This window comes from Phacochoerus africanus, chromosome 5 (assembly GCF_016906955.1).
Source record: "Phacochoerus africanus isolate WHEZ1 chromosome 5, ROS_Pafr_v1, whole genome shotgun sequence".
Lineage (NCBI taxonomy): Eukaryota > Metazoa > Chordata > Mammalia > Artiodactyla > Suidae > Phacochoerus > Phacochoerus africanus.
In genome coordinates, this window is record NC_062548.1 from 131,539,902 (window position 1) to 131,557,397 (window position 17,496).

The 17,496-nt window shown below is 52.3% G+C and overlaps 1 protein-coding gene across 2 annotated transcripts in view; it reads right to left on the minus strand.

Annotated features, from left to right (window-relative positions):
- The window catches only part of ASAP2 (ArfGAP with SH3 domain, ankyrin repeat and PH domain 2), a 161,692-nt gene that overhangs the window by 58,259 nt on the left and 85,937 nt on the right, over positions 1 to 17,496 (minus strand). For both annotated transcript variants that reach the window (XM_047782677.1, XM_047782678.1), the window contains exons 4-7: positions 11,164 to 11,238; positions 9,627 to 9,676; positions 6,963 to 7,092; positions 2,583 to 2,668 (exon numbers count right to left, since the gene is read on the minus strand). In XM_047782677.1, coding sequence (XP_047638633.1) covers positions 2,583 to 2,668; positions 6,963 to 7,092; positions 9,627 to 9,676; positions 11,164 to 11,238 — 341 coding nt within the window. The remainder of the gene's footprint in view (positions 1 to 2,582; positions 2,669 to 6,962; positions 7,093 to 9,626; positions 9,677 to 11,163; positions 11,239 to 17,496) is intronic.

The window sequence follows — 17,496 nt, forward strand, 5'->3', positions numbered from 1 at the left end:
CCCCTCTCTTTCCGTCTCGCTGCTGTCGCCTCACAGCCGCACACCTCCCCAAAACCCTCCTGCACCTGCTTCGTCTCCCCAGTTCCACCTGAAGTCCAGGCCTGCAGGAACTCGGCTCCTTCTTACCATGTCACCTGGCACTAGTGGGAGCTCAGTCACCTGAGCTTGAGCGAACCCCCTACTTGAAACTTTGAGAGCGTCTTTGTATGTTGGGGGTAAAACCTAAGGCCTCTAGCGAGACTTCCACGCCGCCCCCTCAGGCTCTTTTCCGCAGCTTCACCTCGCTCGCGATGCATAAGTCACGCTGCCCTTCGTCCTGCCTCGAGACCTGGCCCTGGTCTGGAAGGTTCGTCCCTGCATCTTGCCTGTTAGCTCCCACTCATCCGTCAGGTCCCCTCAAAGAGGCCTGTGGCTCGTTCAGGAAGGATGTGAACACCTACTGTGTGCCAGCTACCCCGCGTTCCGGCTGCTGGGAAACACAGCATGGGACAAAACAGAAAAAAAAAAAAAAAGAAAAATTCTGCCCTCAATCTGAATCGTCTACATGAGGTCCTTCTGGTACATTCCTTCTTAGATTTCTGTACTTCAGAGAACTTTGTTAAATTCAGTCCAACCATAAGCATGTTGGCCTAAGTCCGACTCCCCCACTGGACTCCCCCAGGAACTGGGCCCGTGATGAGCGTGACTCTGCCTCCACACCCCGGGCCGGGCAAGGACAGCGCTGAACCCCAGCCTGTTCACGGCAGCGATGGGGGAGCGGAAGACAAGTGAGGCCAAGAGGTGAGGCCCAGGGAATGAGGGGCCGACAGAAAGCGTGCTTTGAATTTAAGACACTGCATCAGTACCGCCTCATTCCTCTTTAGACAAAAATCACGCGTGATGGAGCATGACGGAGGATGACGTGAAAAAAAGAATGCATATATATATATGTGCATGTGATTGGGTTACTTTGTACAGTAGAAAATTGACAGAATACCGTAAAACAGCTATGACGGAAAAAATAAAAATCATTAAAAGCAAAATATACAAACAACTTATACAACCCAACAGCAAAAAAGCCAACAACCCAAGTGAAAAATGGGCAAAAGACCTGAATAGACATTTCTCCAAAGAAGATATACAGATGGCCACCAAGCACATGAAAAAATGCTCAGTATCCCTGATTGTTAGAGAGATGCAAGTCAAAACTTCCATGAGGTACCACCTCACACCAGTCAGAATGGCCATCATTCATAAGTCCACAAATAACAAATGCTGGAGGGGGTGTGGAGAAAAGGGACCCTCCTGCACTGTTGGTAGGAATGTAAGCTGGCACAAACACTATGGGGAACAGTATGGAGGTTCCTTAGAAAACCACACATAGAACTACCACCTGACCCAGCAGTCCCACTCTTGGGCATCTATCCGGACAAAACTTCCCTTGAAAAAGATCCGTGCACCTGTATGTTCACTGCAGCACTATTCACAATAGCCGAGACATGGAAACAACCTAAATGTCCACTGACAGATGACTGGATTAAGAAGAAGTGGTATATATACACAATGGAATACCACTCAGCCATAAAAACAAAAAAACAATGCCATTTGCAACAACATGGATGGAACTAGAGACTCTCCTACTAAGCAAGTCAGAAAGAGAAAGACAAATACCGTATGATATCACTTAGATCTGCAATCTAATATACGGCACAAATGAACCTTTCCACAGAAAAGAAAATCTGTGGAAAACAGAGAACAGAGTTGTGGTTGCCAAGGGGGAGGGGGAGGAAGTAGGATGGACTGGGAATTTGGGGTTCATAGATGTAAACTATTGCCTTTGGAATGGATAAGCAATGAGATCCTGCTGTGTAGCACTGGGAACTATGTCTGGTCGCTTCTGATGGAGCATGATGATGTGTGACAATAGAATGCGTACATGTATGTGTGACTGGGTCACCTTGCTGTACAGTGGAAAATTGACAAAACACTGTAAACCAGCTATAATGGAGAAAATACAAATCATTATTAAAAAAATCATTAAAAGCAAACAAAACCAAATAAACAAAAGACACCTGAGGATCAAACAAGTTTGCCCTTTTACAAAAAAAAGCAGCAATACCTATATAGAACTTGACATTATTTTTAGTTTTTGCGCTATCATTCTCCAACCATAAAATGTACTGCTTTAAAGTACACAGTTCTGTGGTTTTTAGCACTTTATTCACTAAGTTGAGGAAGCATCAGCACGACCTAATTCTGGAATATTTTCATCAGCCCCTCAGCAGTAACCCCCCACGTGCCCTCCCCTCAGCCCTGGCAACATCTCCAACCTGCCTTCTGTCTCTGTGGATCTGCCTATTCCTGACGTTTCTAATTAGGGGAATCATACAGTACGTGTGCGGCCTTTTCTTTCTGGCTTTTTCCACTTAACGTGTTTTCAGGGTTCATCTGTGTGGTGGCCTGCATCCCTGTTTCATCCCTTGTACTACGGATTTTTAAATAAGTGCTTGCTTTGCTCCACGCGATACTACACATCTCCCAGAAGCTGCCATCAAGAGCGAGACACATCTGAAATACCACCACAATGAAGAAAAGGAACTTACTTGCACTGGGCATGAAAATACTTGATCAGATTCTGAAGCAAATCCACTCCCTTTTTTATCTTAATTTCATTGACTTTCAGCAGATACTGTTAAGAAAAAACAAAACAGGATTATGTCATGGATACAAGCAGAAGAGGAGCGCAACACTAGCTTCTGAGGACACAGCCTCACCTCTGCCTCTCTGACATCCTGGACCATGGGCAGAGCTCAGGGGAGATGCGTCACAGTTTCGGAATCCTGGAACTAAAGGTTTCTTTGAGTGAATTCTCTGACATACAGGTAATTAAATGCTTAACTATAAGTGCCAAGAACTCCTATAATAAAACAAGCTGTCTTAACCAACTTGGAGAAATTTTCGCCATGATAATATGAGAAGGAAGAATGTATACATGTATGTGCTACTGGGCCACCTTGCTGTACAGTAGAAAATTGAAGAATGAGGCTGGTTGGAATGAAAGGGATTCTCTCTATCTCGAACATTCCTGCCCAAGCACTCTGTCCCGGGTCCCTTTCTCCAGACAATTCGTGATCTAAACACTAACTTGCCAATCTTCTGTAGTCGAGACTTTGTCTCGCATACAAAAACACTTCCCTAATACTTAAAGTGTTGATCAAAAAAATTAAATTTTAAATTCAAATAAATTAAAAGCCATTTTAACTTGGAACCACCCACTAAGACATCAGGAAGCCCCAGGGAGCTATAAAACGAGTATCAGGAAATACATCTCTTCTTTGCTAGAAGTTTCTAGAACAACGACTCCATAAATTCCTGGTCCCATCCACTGCTGGGATAGCGTATCAACAACCCCAAGAAGGTGTCACCTCTAAGACTGAAGGCCCCATAACGAGCTGCTGAGCCCCGCGGACCACAGGCACCTCAGCTGCAACCTGGGAAACTCACGTTCCAGCGTCCTGCCAGACGGGCCGGGCAGCCCTGTGGACCTGGGAAGTGGGTCTGAAACAGGAACTACAAACGACCCTCCGCCGAACTCCGCTGCCTCCGTGTCCCCATTCCCTCCTCTTTGATACTTATTCACTGTTAATTAAACACGCCGTTGGCCGTGCACTGACACGGTTAAATGGTTAATAAGATGCTTGGCCATGTGTCAAACATTAAAATGCATGTACCCTTTGATCTAAAAATTCTACTGGCAGGAACTTATTAAGAAGAGAATCATAAAAGTTTATAAAGATGAACAGAAAAGAAGGTTTCCTGCAGACTTGTTTGTAAGAGTGAAACACGCAGACGACCCGAATGTCATGACCGGGAGATTGAAGTGCGGTGTGTCCACGTGAAGAACGGCTGTGGAGCCATTAAGCCGACACAGCAGAGGCCTCCTGACCTAGCAAGGTGCCCGTGGCACACTCGTGAGTGAACACAATCAGGTTACGAAGCAGCCGTGGCCTGTTTACACAGTTGTTTTTACGGACGTGTCACAGAACACCTGAAAGGCCTTTAGCTAAATGCCAAAGGGGCTGTCTTCTGGTAAGTAAAGCCTGGGGGATTTTGAATTTCTTTCATATATATATAGAGACACACACACATATATAAAGACCAATTTTTTTTTTTCGTCTTTTGTCTTTTTAGGGCCACATTCACGGCACATGGAGGTTCCCAGGCTAGGGGTTGGATCAGAGCTGTTGCTGCTGGCCTACACCACAGCCACAGCAACGTGGGATCCAAGCTGAGTCTGTGACCTACACCACAGCTCACGGCAATGCCAGATCCTTAACCAGGGCCAGGGATCGAACCCGCAACCTCATGGTTCCTAGTCGGATTCGTTTTCACTGCGCCACGACGGAAACTCCAAGACCAATTTTTAAAAGCATATATATTTTTTTAAAGCACATATTTTTATAATCACAAAAAAGCGAGAGTGGCTATAACTCATACAGTCTCAATTCACAGAAGCTCTAACCTATCTGAACTACTGGACGTCTTCGTGAAATTCATTTTGAAGAAAAAGTTCCACAGCTTTAAAATAACCACCTGAAACGCATTTTTCTTCCCTGGATCCCAGGCAACGAACCTTTTAAACACTGAAACAACATCTAGCATTTACAAAACTCGAGAACTTCCGTTTAGAACCAGTTGACCAATTTGAAAATGACTTTAACTGCAGTAATCTGTTGGCTCTGGGGGGTTGAGTTCTCAGGATCTGCTTTTCAGGGGCTCTTTCTGAGCCTTTCCAGCCCAGGTCTGCCTGGCCAACGTCGACAGCCCTCACCAGGCGTGTCCTCTGGAATCGCCAACCTCACCGCCAGTTCAGCCAACTCCTGCTTTTGCGCCTGCGCCCAGCCCTGCAGAGGCAGGGACCCCGCAATGCTCGGCACAGACGGGCCTGACAACTATTGGGGACCCCTTGACAGATGGCTCCCGGGTATGACTTGGACGCATCGGCCAGATAGTGTTTTTCCAATAAAACCACCCGTCTTAGCGGCCCACATGACCGGTTCGCCCAGACAAGGAACAGCACCCAGGGTGGGGTGCAGGGCCCAGAAAGCAGTGACCGAGCTGAGGCTGGAAGCCACAGTCCTCCAGGTATGGATGTGCCAGTAACACGCTGGTGAGGGGCACACTCCCTGCAGGGACCGTACCCAGCAGTCCTGCGGAGGTCAGGTCGACAGACTCCCTCCTTCCAGCCAAAGAGCACACGCTGAACTCACACACCCGTTCCAAGTCCACACTGTGAGCCACCACCACGTAACGCTACCGCGACTCAACAAAAGCAACACCCTGTGTTTGTACAACACACAGGGGCTTCCTCGGCCACCTCCGATCATACAGGCTGACTTCTCCAACACTACGTGACGCGGGCCCGGCAGGTGCGATTATGCGTGACGTCTGTTTATAAAACACCATGTGTGGAACAACACCGTTCCCTGACCTACAGTAACACCTGGGGCTTAGTTAACTTTCTAAATATCCATGTAATGAAAGACAAAGCAGCAAAGCAGGAACAGAAAAGAAAGGCATATGACAAAGAACACAAAAAAAGCAAAAGAGCAGACAGAAAGCCAACCACATCAATCGCAACATCAAATGTGAATGATTAGACAATCCCATCAGAAGGCCGAGATTGTCAGAATGGATTAAAGAAACATGATCCAAATACAGGTGTCTACAGGAAACACACTTTAGATCCAAAGACACACATAGGTTGGAAGTAATAGACTGCCGGGAGTTCCTGTTGTTGCTCAGCAGGTTAAGAACTTGACATAGTGTCCCTGAGGATATAGGTTCGATCCCCGGCCTCGCTCAGTGGGGTAAGGATTCAGTGTTGCTGCAGGCTGCAGCGTAGGTCGCAGATGTGGCTCGATGGGGCTGTGCTGTAGGCTGGCAGCTGCAGCTCCAATCTGATCCCTAGCCCAGGAACTTCCATATGGTGCACCTGAGGCCCTTATAAAAAAAGAAAGAAAGTAAAAGGCTGGAAAAAGAAATCCCGTGTAAACAGAAACCAAAAGGGAGCCAGAGTGGCTGAACTAATCCAGCCAAATATACCCCCTGATCCCTGGCACTGATCCCCCTCTGCTGACCCTGTAAGCGTTTGCTCTGGAATAAAAACTCATTCAAATATTCTCCTAAGGTACACATTTATAAAGTCAAGCTCTTGCTGTAATTTACAAATTAACAAACATTCCAAAATGAGAAAGTGCCTTCTGCTTAGCTTTGCTGTGACCTCCTTACAGGGAATTGAGAGCTGGCTGAACCTTGCTTCAATACCTGTCACAAATATCACCCTTGCATTGTGATATTTAAAACGGGAGTCTGCCTGGCTACAGCAGAGGACACAAATGCCACCATGCACAAAGGGCTTCACTCCCACTACCAGGAGTGAACCCTTGGGCAGAGTGGGCAACTGTTTCCACAAACAGACTCAGAAGCAAGGCACAAACACGCTGGGAGCACAGGCCTGGTCCTTGCTCTCCCATCCCTGAGCCTCCAGCAGAGAAATGCTCGGAGCTCCTCCTGCATGTCTTTCCCTCCCCAGGGCACCAAGGCCCCGGGCCGCATCCCCACCACAAGCAGGTGAGGCCTGGGTGGACGCGCTTCCAGAGGCGGGGGCCTGGCCTGAGGGGACAGTGGCTCTGTCTCCCTTGGCTCTGATTCCTACGCTACAAGGGGACCTGAGGCACCTGCTTAAAAAAACACGGAGCACCGCCGCTAACGTCCATAGAGGCGAGCGTGCGTGAACACCTGTGTGAGGCCAAAGACCATTCTGTAGTCTTTCCCCACCTCTAATAAAAGGCTGGTGTCAGGTTAATCCAATCCCACTCTCTAGGAGCCTAAGGCTCCCTGAGGAGCCAACCCTGGACAAGGGCATCCAACAGCGCATCAGCGTTTGGGCCGAAGCCTCCGCCGGGGGCAGGAGCGCGCACCTCGCACATCTGCAGCTGGAAGAAGCGCCGCTCCTTCTCCATCTCCTCGGCGATCTCAGCCCCGCTTATCTCCGTGCGGATCATCCCGTGGAGCTTGGCGTGCTCCTTCTTCTCCTTCTCGATCTTGGTTCTATGTGCGAAAAAAGCGAGAAGAAGTCAGGACACCGCCTCCGGACTGGACAGCCCTGTGTGGGCCCAGCACCCAGCCTGCAGACGTGCTCACCGAGCCTTTCCGGAACAGGACGGCCTCTAACGCACTGGAAAGGAAGATGCATTCAGGCATGAAAGGGTCCATCTTGGCCCTTTTGGTTGCGTATCTACTCTGCAACTGCTTCCAAAGCACCTGCTCTGTGCCACACCAGGGTCAGAGGAGCCAAGTCCGCTCAGTGGGCTTTCCTTCAGTGACAGATCTCCCAGTCCCTGTGCCTGGAGCGGCCAGAACGACCCTGACCGCCTCCTGGTTCTCTTCCCCATCCCCTGCCCAGAACGGTGCTCGTCACTGCAGAAGAAAACCAGCCGCCGTTCCCACTGTCAGGCTGCCTTCCCCTCTGTGTGTATCTCACGCTGGACCCTATGGCCGAGTCAAGTGTGCGGGGCAGGTATAGGCCGGAGCACGTCCCAAGACGGGCGCCAGGGGAGGCGCCGCCCCGAAGCACATCGGTTAGAAGGGCTTCAACTAGGAACTGGATTTTTCTTCTGGAGGAAGGAGACTAAACAAAAGCCACAGGAAGCCCTCGAAAATATAAAGGCTGCCACAAAGAGAAGGGAACAGGCGTTTCCTCCGCAGCCCAGGCAGGCACCGCACCGTGGAGGCGGCACTTCTTAGGAAGATGCTCAGCATGAACTGGGCTCCTTTGGGTCCAGTATCCCCATCGTTTGGGGAGCGGGTATTTAAGAAGATGTAAGAAATACATTTTCTTTTTTTTGACCACCCCGTGGCATGTGGAGTTGCCGGGCCAGGGATCAGATCCGAGCCGCAATTGCAACTGAAGCCGCAGCTGTGGCAACGCTGGACCCTTAACCCACCATGCCAGGGGGGCATATGTCAATGCTCCCAAGATACCGCTGATGCCACTGCCCCACAGCGGGACCACCAAGAAACATAGTTTCTCACCCTTGTTTTTTTTTATCTTGAAGCCCAGCCCTGAGCACACATGGACACTGGACAAGTTGAATGGATAAAACATAAATAAACGGTGACCATCTGGTGGGGATGCTGAGACATGGATTCATGCGCCAGGGAGGAAGAGGGACTGGGGGACCCCGGAGGGCCCGGGGCAGTCACACGACTCCAGGATCACCCCGACACCACCTCATAGAGATCAAGACCCAGTCCAGACATCAGTCGCTCTGTAAGGACCAGGCACGGAACCACTGGCCAGGAATTTTAAAGACGTCTTAAAACTGTTACATATCACAGGGCCTCTCAGGAGAAATCAATCTCACATGTAAATGGGTAGAGTTACTTTTTAAATTGATCCCAGAAGGACTCTGACTTTTAAAGGGTACGTGCACCTTCCTTCTCCAATTCTGGGACTTTGTCAGCAAGGCTGTCCTCACCGCATCTGAGTGTGTGTCCTGATTTTACAGAATTCGATCCCCTCGCTCCTGCAAGGCTTTTCCCTTCCGAACCAGCAGGCTCTCTCGGGCAGCCCCTCTTCAGAGACCCCTGCATGTCCGTGGTCCAGAAATGCACAGAAGCATTCCCCCGAGGCCCCGGTGGTACTGGGCAGATCCACCTCCTGGCCCTGACTTCCTGGGGCGACGAGCAGCAAACCCCAAGGCTTGGCTCCCATCTGGAAAGGAGGGATGGGGCTCCTCTCCTGAGTCACTGTGCAGAGCTGGCCCGCAGATGCGGGACGCCCACAGGCCAGGACGCCACGTCTACAGCGTCTCCGGGAGCCCAGACCTCCAAGGCGTCTGGCTTAAGGCTCCATCTGTGCTTACATACAAGGGTTTGCTGTCAGTGCATCTCCAGAACCTGGAGCGCGGGAATCTAAGATTCCAGGATGGGACGGACGGGACCAGCACCAAAGGCCTGCTGGGAGCTGTGAGATCCGCACCTCTGAAGAGGCCCCCAGGGCTGGTGAAACCAACCCACCCCACTGACCACCTGCAGTTACATCGGGACGGGCTTTCTTCTCCCCACTTCTCACTCTGCCAGACGCTTCCTACAGTAGTTTCTGCTTCCACTGAGAAAACGCTACGTTACTACCCAGTGCAGAGCAGTTACACAGCAGGCCGGAGGCATTTTTAAACATTTTTCTATTTCTCAGGTATTTAAAATGATTGAAACTATGGTCCCGCCACTGCTAGCCCGATGCCAGCTAGCTCGATCTGCTCCACTCTGGGAGTGAGAAACAGCAACGGTGCAACAGCTGCCTGAGGTCAGCCAGCAGCCGTCAGTTAACTTTCCTGAAAACACCATCCTGCAGCCATCAGGACACAAGAGGGCGAGGAAAAGCCTGCTTAGAGAGGTTGTCATGAACGGAGACAACACACGTGAAAGCATTTGGCCTCATGACAAATCACAGCAACACCATTGTGGATAAATTCTTTCCCGGATTAAGGTTTATTTACACAAAACCTTCAAGCAAGAAAAACTCAATTTAAAACTGAAATCTCAAATGACCTACGCTTATTCTTTAAAATGAAAACACTCACATTTTTGTTTCATAGTCCTTCCAAGCTTTATCAAAAGGCTTTTTCAGATCCTGTAAACAGAGAGGCATAAATTAAACAGGAATAATCATTAACTTCTGGGCAAGATAAACTTACTTAGCCCTAGACTAGACCTGAAAGGAGCATTAATTTCTGTAGTAAGTGACGTATGTGATGCCATGAAAAATAAAGAGCTTAGAGCACGGGCTTTTCATTAGATGAGTAAATGGCCTTTCCTCTTTTTTCTTTCTCTTTTTAAGAACTTTTTATTATAGAACATACCAAATAAACACAGAGACAAGTGGAAAGAACTGTCTAGGGTGCCCGTCAGCTAGTTATAACAGGTACCAACTACTCACAGCCCAACGAGTTTCACCGACACCCTGCCCTCTGCCCTGGGAGTATTCTAAAATTAAACCCAGGAAGATACAGCCTTGAAGCCGCAAGTATTTTAGTAGCTCTCTCTCAAAGGAAGGAGTACGGTGTTTGCTGTTGATACAGGAATCTCCCCGATGCATGCACCCGAGCTGGGCCCCAAACCAAAGACTACAAGTCGGCCCTCTTCTCCTGAGGTCTCCCCACTCCCAATTCCGTCTGGAACCTCACAGTCCCTGATAAAGCCTGGCTCAAAAACATACTGAGCCACTAGAAATTCCATCAAATGATTCCCACCAATGTATGCTCCCTTTAACAGCGTCCTTTGGGAAGGAAAAAAATCCTTTTTCTGTGGGGGTTTTTTTTTTTTTTTTGGACTCTTCATGGCCTTCTGGCCAGGCCACAGCCTGCATCTAAGGCCCCGCGGGAATGGGCCGGGCCCCGCATCAGCCTCTGCACGTGCGGGATTTCCCTCTGCCTTGCTCCCCCTCCCATTTTCCTGACTAACTTGTCTGACTCGCTCTCCGGGCCCCCGGGGGACGACAGGTAGCTTTCCTGGGTGTCCTCACGGCTCCCTGGGCCTGGCCTTCCCCGCTCTCCTGGACTTTCTGTCTCATAAAGGCCCCCGAGATCGGCCTCCCGAGGCCAGATGAGACCAGGGAGCACGTGTGGACCCATCCAAGAGCGGGGTCTCCCGTGACCTGGGGTGAGGTCATCTCTGTCTCCTACCCCATGTCTGCCTGTGCCAATGACACCCAAAGCAGCCTGGCGCTCAGCACCAGGTGCCCACATGCCGCTCAAGGCGTGAGCATCCTGCGCGCTCAGGCTGGGGAACAGACCCCGGCGTGGGCGTCTGCAGAGGTGGGTTCTCGGCAACAGGCACCCTTGCAGGACAGAAAAACAAGGCGGCTCGGGCCTGACTGGGGCCGATTTTCCCACAGAAAACCCCACCCGGCCAGGACCCCTTCCCAGTGGCCACCCGGGGCCACACCGGCTGGAAAGCCAGCTTCCCCAAGTGGCTGAGCCCCGAAGTCACGGACAGGTTCCCGAAGAACTTCGCCCCCCCATTTGGAGCACCAGCAGGACGGCCGGAGGGGCCCTGGTCCCCACTGGCAGGCCTGGACCCCAAGGTGCCGGCGAGCGGACCGGACTCTGGACGCCGTACCCCCTTCACGCCTCGCAGGTCCCCCTTCAGCAGGCTGTCCAGGGGGAAGGAGATGATGTTGTTCATGTTCTGGATCTGAAAGACAAAAGCAGACGCGCGCTCGCCTTCCGCCCCCCGGGCCGGCGAGGGGCCTCCCTTGCGCCTGCCCCGGCCGCTCACCCCGCGGGGGGTGGGCAACCAGGCCGGCGTCCGCCTGTGTCTCGGTGACACCCCCCTCCGCGCCCCCGAGAGCCAGTCCCACACAGCCTGGAAGGACAGCCATCCTCGCGCAGAAAACCCGAAGGACAGAACCACCTTAGAGACGCAGGAAGAGCGAGCGGCCCCCGCACGCCCCGCGCCCTCGCGGCCCCTGCGCCCCCCCGTCCCTCCGGGAGCCCGGACCCCAGAGTCCCGGGCGCAGCCCCCAGCTGGGGAAACGGAAAGGAAAGGGTCTCCTGGGAACGTGGACGAGTGAACGCTCAGAGAAGGAGAAAAGAATCGAGCGTGTGTGTGTGTGTGTGTGTGTGTGTGTGTGTGTGTGTGTGTGCGTGTGCGTGCGCGCGTGTCCTCACGCGTGTGGCTGAGCAAAGCAGATACAAGATAAGGAGCGACAAGAGGTCCAAGGTCCTAGGTTCTTCTCCCTGAAGCAAGAAGGCAGGAGAGGGTGGTTTAGCAAGTTGTCACCATGGATTAGATCGGGGAGACCAAACCTCCCGACAGGCTCAGAATGCTCCGCCCAGCCAGCCCCGAGCCCAGCAGGCTTCAGGCTCCCCGAGTCCTGAACCCGAGAGCCGCCCCCAGCCCCCAGTCAGCACACCTGCTGCTCAGCCTGGGACGTGGGGGGGGGGGTCTTGCACAAGTGTCACTCGGGGTACACGCACCCAGACGACGGGGCCGTAAGAGGAGAAGAACAGGAGCAAGGACTTGGGAACCTTTTGTGGTCCCCCCTACAATCGAGCAAAGGAAAATTTGATTTTTAATAGAATTACCTTGAGTGGAACAATTTTTAGGGCAACGTGGGACCTGATTTCCATGCAGTATTCGGCATATGAAAGTTCAACATGGAGAGAGAAATTTACTTGAAAAGTACTGGTACGATGTGGAATAATGCTAGCACCAACCACCCAGCCTGCCAAATACACGGGCAATGAGTGACTGCCATTCTGGAAAGGGCTTTTGGGGCACCCTCTGCCCTAGGCGGACACAGTTCAACATTTGTCACGCACCAGGAGTCCTCTGAGGCACAAGGTCGTCAGCAGGGACTGGCTGAGATTAGCCTCGAGGGTCAGAAGCTGAGTCTAAGGCGAGGTCCTGAGGCCGACTGGAAGGCAGAGAAAGCCACAGGCCGTGCGCGTGAGTCACCCGAGCACACACCTGACCTGTGCTTCCGCTGAACCTGGAGGAGCCGCGTGGACACGTCCCCACCGCCTCCTCTGCAAGGACGCGCGCAGCTCGGTGCCCAGGCCAGCTGGGTGCCCCCAGCCGTCCCCTCCACCTCCTGTGTCACCCCTCCTCCTCCAGTCGGCTCCGGTGCTGCCCGCAGAGTCCCCTCCTTGCCTCCCTGCCACCCTGCTCCTGGGCCAGCCCCCGCGCTCCCCCAGCTCCGGGTCACTGTCCCCTAGTCCCTGCTGCCCTGGCCCCTGCTCCGCAGTTGTGGGGTTTTTCTGGCGTGTGCCCTAACAAAGCCCAAACCTACCCGGCTCACGGTCCACCCTCGTTTGCCCCTTCGCACCTTCATCTCCGCCTGCCCTGCTCTGGTCCCCGCGTCTAGGCTCCCACTCCATCTGCTCCACCCTGAGCTGCACGTCTGCCCCGTGTCCCCAGGTTCCGGGGCTTCCCGTTCAGCAGGATTTTCTCAGAACACGTCCTCTCCATTAATATCCGCGACTGCTCAGCAGGAAGTAAGCCTCCCCCCACCGCCCCATATTTTCCCTTTAAAAAATTTCCTGAGGGACCTGACAGGTTCTACCCTGCATTCGTCTATACCAATCTCACACCATAAATCCTAAAGGGCAGCTTCAAGCGTTTATATTCACTCAGCACAGAGCTTGGCCCAGAGCAGACACTCGAAAAACACTGGCTGAATCAATTTATCTTAGTATTTTTCTGAGCCTGTAAGAGACAGACTCTAGAGATGCATTAATAGCTTTAAGCATCAAATAATGAATGTGAGACTTCATTCATTAATCATGTATTTACTGACTGCCTATCTTATAGACAGCCCTAAGCCAGCTACTAAGAGGGCTAAAACACGACGGATGTTTGCCTTCTCTGAGATTTAAACAGAAAGTCTAAACAGACCACATGCAGCATGTCTGACTCGTACAGACGCCAGGGGCTCCTGGTAGAAAGAATCGAAGACCAGGGCTTTGAGCAGTCGGGGCTTGGGAAGAAGGTGATGTCCCAGCTGCTGAGCCTGGAGACTCTGCCCATTCGTCCACTGATCCAGGGCCGTGGGGAGTCCGAGGCTCAGGTCCACTCGGTCCTGAGGGCTGCCAGGAGGGGAGCCGAAGCAGCGCCATCCTGGACGAGGCTCGGGCAAGAAATGGGGCGGCAGGGCCTGCCTGAAGGGGAGGGTCAGAGCGCTGCGGGGGAGGCTGAGCCAAAGACACCAGAGCAACTCAGACATGGGGGGTCGGGGCAAAGAGAGTAAAACGCTGGCAGACAAAAACTTGCATTTGTAGGAAGCGGCCTAGGATGTTTTTATGAAAAGCGTACTCCAAGCGTTGCATGACTGAGAAAAACCCCGAGATTGTCTGTTGCAGGGAGAACACCGCCCAGAATCTGGTTGATGCATCTCTTATTAGACTCTTTGTTATTTAACTCAGATGAGAACTCGGGTACGGAGGACGGGGATTAGGTGAGAAGAGGCACACCAAGCTCTGGCACCCAGAGTTAAACACCAAAGGGAAGGAGCGTGAAAATCTAAGGACATCCAAACACCGGGCCAGCTTGCTTTCATCCTGGACACTGGGGACAGGGTGGCAGGACATTAAACAGGCAGCACCACTGTGATGAGTGCCACGAAGGGCCCCTCGGGGAGTGACACGAGATAAAGCTGGGCCGGCACAGAGGGCCCAGGAGACAGGGATGAACCAGACAGAACCTCCGTCCTCACCACCTCTGGGTCTAACAGCGGAGATAAGGCCATTAGCTAAGCGAGGAGCGTGCCCTGCGGAAACGCTGTGGGCCATCGATAAAACAGCGGAATCTCTAGGAAGAGAAAATTACCTCCCGTCTGGACCCCAGGGAAACCTCTGCTGATTGGGGTTATGGAATACAGGCCTCCAAGGAGAGGGAGAGTTTGGTCTTGCAGGATGGGGTGGAGGGCATCCGGGCACAGGAGCGCAATGTCGGGGGGGAACCTCAGCCAGGCTGGGGTGGGGGGAGCAGGGCGGAGATGAGAGCTTAGAAGAGCAGCTAGAAGAGAATCCTGCCAAGGGGCTGCTGGCCTTCATTCCATCCATCTCGCTTTCTGGGGTTACTCCAATGATCTAAAATAAGAAACTATTACTTCTCTCATCAGAAAATAATTAGCTCCACTATGACAAGAGACAGAAAGTAGATTAGCGGTTGCCTGGGGCTGGGGGAGGGGGCAGTGGGGATTAACCGTGAGAGGACAGGAGGGGCCTTACTGGGGAGAAGAAAATGTCCCCAAACTGATCTAAGGCACATCACTTGGTAAAGCCACCAGAAAAATCACAACTTGTATAACTGAAATGGGTACCTTTTGTGACAAAACAGACCTCGGAAAGCTGTTCGTTTTTTTAAGGAAACTGTCCTGAACACACACAGCATCCCCGTCAACGGGTTTATGAACAAAGCTCCCAGCTCGTGGCCCAGCCTCCGCCCGCCCGAGCCCCACAGGCGCCCTGACTCAGGGGGAGCAGCCAGGAAATGAGTGGCCCTCCCCTGGGCCTGGGCTCTGAACCCAGCCCGAGCCCAGAGGCCCTGTCTCAGCAAGAGCACCCTGCAGCAAGAAGGATGGGCTCTGGGTCTCCCTGGACTGTCTGTCTGCCCTGGGGCCGCCCAGGAGCCTCAGGCTCACAGCCAAAGGAACCATCTCCTAAAGGAACCATCTCCACGCTGGCCAAAGGCGAGGAAAACCACGGCCAAAAGACGTAACTGCACATGTCTTGCGCTCAGCAGCTCCAGCCTCAATTTACGAGTAATGAAGTTGTCATGATCCAAGGGGAGAATTAAATGACCCTGGGTAACCCAACTGGAACATTCTCCTTAGCACCAAGCAAGCAGCAGGCTTTCTCTTACGCTCCGACTTTCCCCAAGTTTATTAAGTAACATGGCTTTCAGGAACACCAAGCACGATCTGAACAAAAATTATTACTCCTAACCACTGCTGGTAAGTATGGCTCTGATTCCAAGAGCCCACAGGCAATCTTTAGAGCCACGAGCCTCCCTTCTCTGCCCCCGCTCTTCCTGGGTTCACCTGGATCCGGACGTCTGACAAGATGACTCGGTAAGGAGTCAGGTGTCTGCGATCTCAGGAGGACACCTGCAATGCTTCAGCCACGGGCAGGCAGACAGGCTACCAGAGATCAAGAGCGGCCTCACTGCTAATGTCATCGCTGATTAGCAAACAAAGCCAGACAAGGAGATGGGGAGGGGTGGGGTGGCGAATACAGCCAGACAGGAGCCATCTTTTCACGCGGTTCTTCTTACTTATTATGTTATTTGTTTTAATACGCCACTTCCATATTCTAAAATCTTTCCCACCGTCCCCCCCAACACTTGCCAGCCCCCAACTCCTTTAGCTCCGTCACTGGTTACCAGCAGCTGCTGGTCCAGCCACAGCTCGGCTCCTGATCCCAGCCTGGCCCCGGGAACACCAGCGCCGCCTTCTCCTCGACTCAGGCACTGAGAACACCGCTCTGCCCCGGGGACCCGTCCAGACAGGATTCTTGCACCGCACTGCTATTCCTCAGAAACGGCCGAGAGCAGAGAGACTCAAAACCGGAAGTCAGAGTTCCCATCGTGGTGCAGCGGAAACAAATCCGACTAGTATCCGTGAGGATGCGGGTTCGATCCCTGGCCTTGCTCAGTGGGTCAGGGATCCGGTGTTGCCATGAGCTGTGGTGCAGGTTGCAGACTCGGCTCAGATCCCGAGTTGCTGTGGTTGTGGTGTAGGCTGGCAGTCACAGATCCGATTCTACCCCTAGCCTGGGAACGTCCATGTGCTGAAGGTGTGGCCCTAAAGACAGAAGAAAGAAAAAAAAAAGTCGCTGGGCAGCCTCCCTACCTCCGGTCTAGAAAAGCTCAGGACCTCCCAGGCTCTCCTCAAAAACCCAGACTGCTCTTTGGGGACATCAGCTTGTCCTGAAAGGAGCACATATGACACATGGCCAAAGAGCCTCACCTGAAACGCTTGCGTGTCACAAAAGCTCACTCTGATTTGCCTGGTTTACGAGACACGTGAGAGAGAAAAGACACTACTGGGGTCTGCAGAGCTTCTACCTTTTTAACTTGAGCAAATGCTGCTCTGAGTCAAAGAAGGGCAAACACCTGCTGACAGGGGCACGGGCCGGCTGCACCTCCACGTCGGAGGGTGAGGAGCTGCACAAAGGCCTCAGACCCACCTCACTGCTTCAGTTGGGGCATTCTTAGCAGGGGCTTCGGGATGAGCGAGGAGATGCGCCTAGGAAACAGGCAGCACCTGCTGGAAATGCTGAGTCTTCTCCAGGAGCTAGAGCCGAAGACCTGGGGTGGCGGGGAGGCGGGGGGGCGGCCTTGCCGGGCTGTTACGGCAGCAGGTACAGCATTACACCTGCGCAGTCCAATGTGCCAGCCACTGGCTACACCAGCCCATTCAAGTTTCAATGGGTTAAAATTAAATCAGGTTAAAAAGGGAATTCCTCAGCTGCACTAGCATAAGCAAGTGCTCAATAGCCATGTGTAGTCAGTGGCTTCTTGTACGAGATGCAGAAAATGTAGGCCATTTCCACCAGTGTAAAAATTCCTAGTGGAGAGCAGTGCTTTAGACCAATAGCTTACAAATCAGTTTTTTTAAGCAGCTCTCCTGAGATGTCGCGGAGACACAAAAACCTACAGACGTTTAACGTGCACGATTCCCTAAGTTATGACATATAGGAAAGCCCACAAAACCACTGCCAAAATCTGGGGAATGTGCCCCTCAGCCCAGGAGTTTCCCTGTGCCCCTCGTGATCCTCAGCTCCCAGGTCCTCACCCCCCAGGCAACCACCGATCGATCTGCTTCCGAACCCACAGGGCAGCATGCGTTTTCCAGGGCTTTACACACAGGACTCCAACAGCACGTGACCCTTTTTTGTTGGCGTCTTTCTTACCTACCTCGAGCTCCACCCATGTTGTTCCATCAAT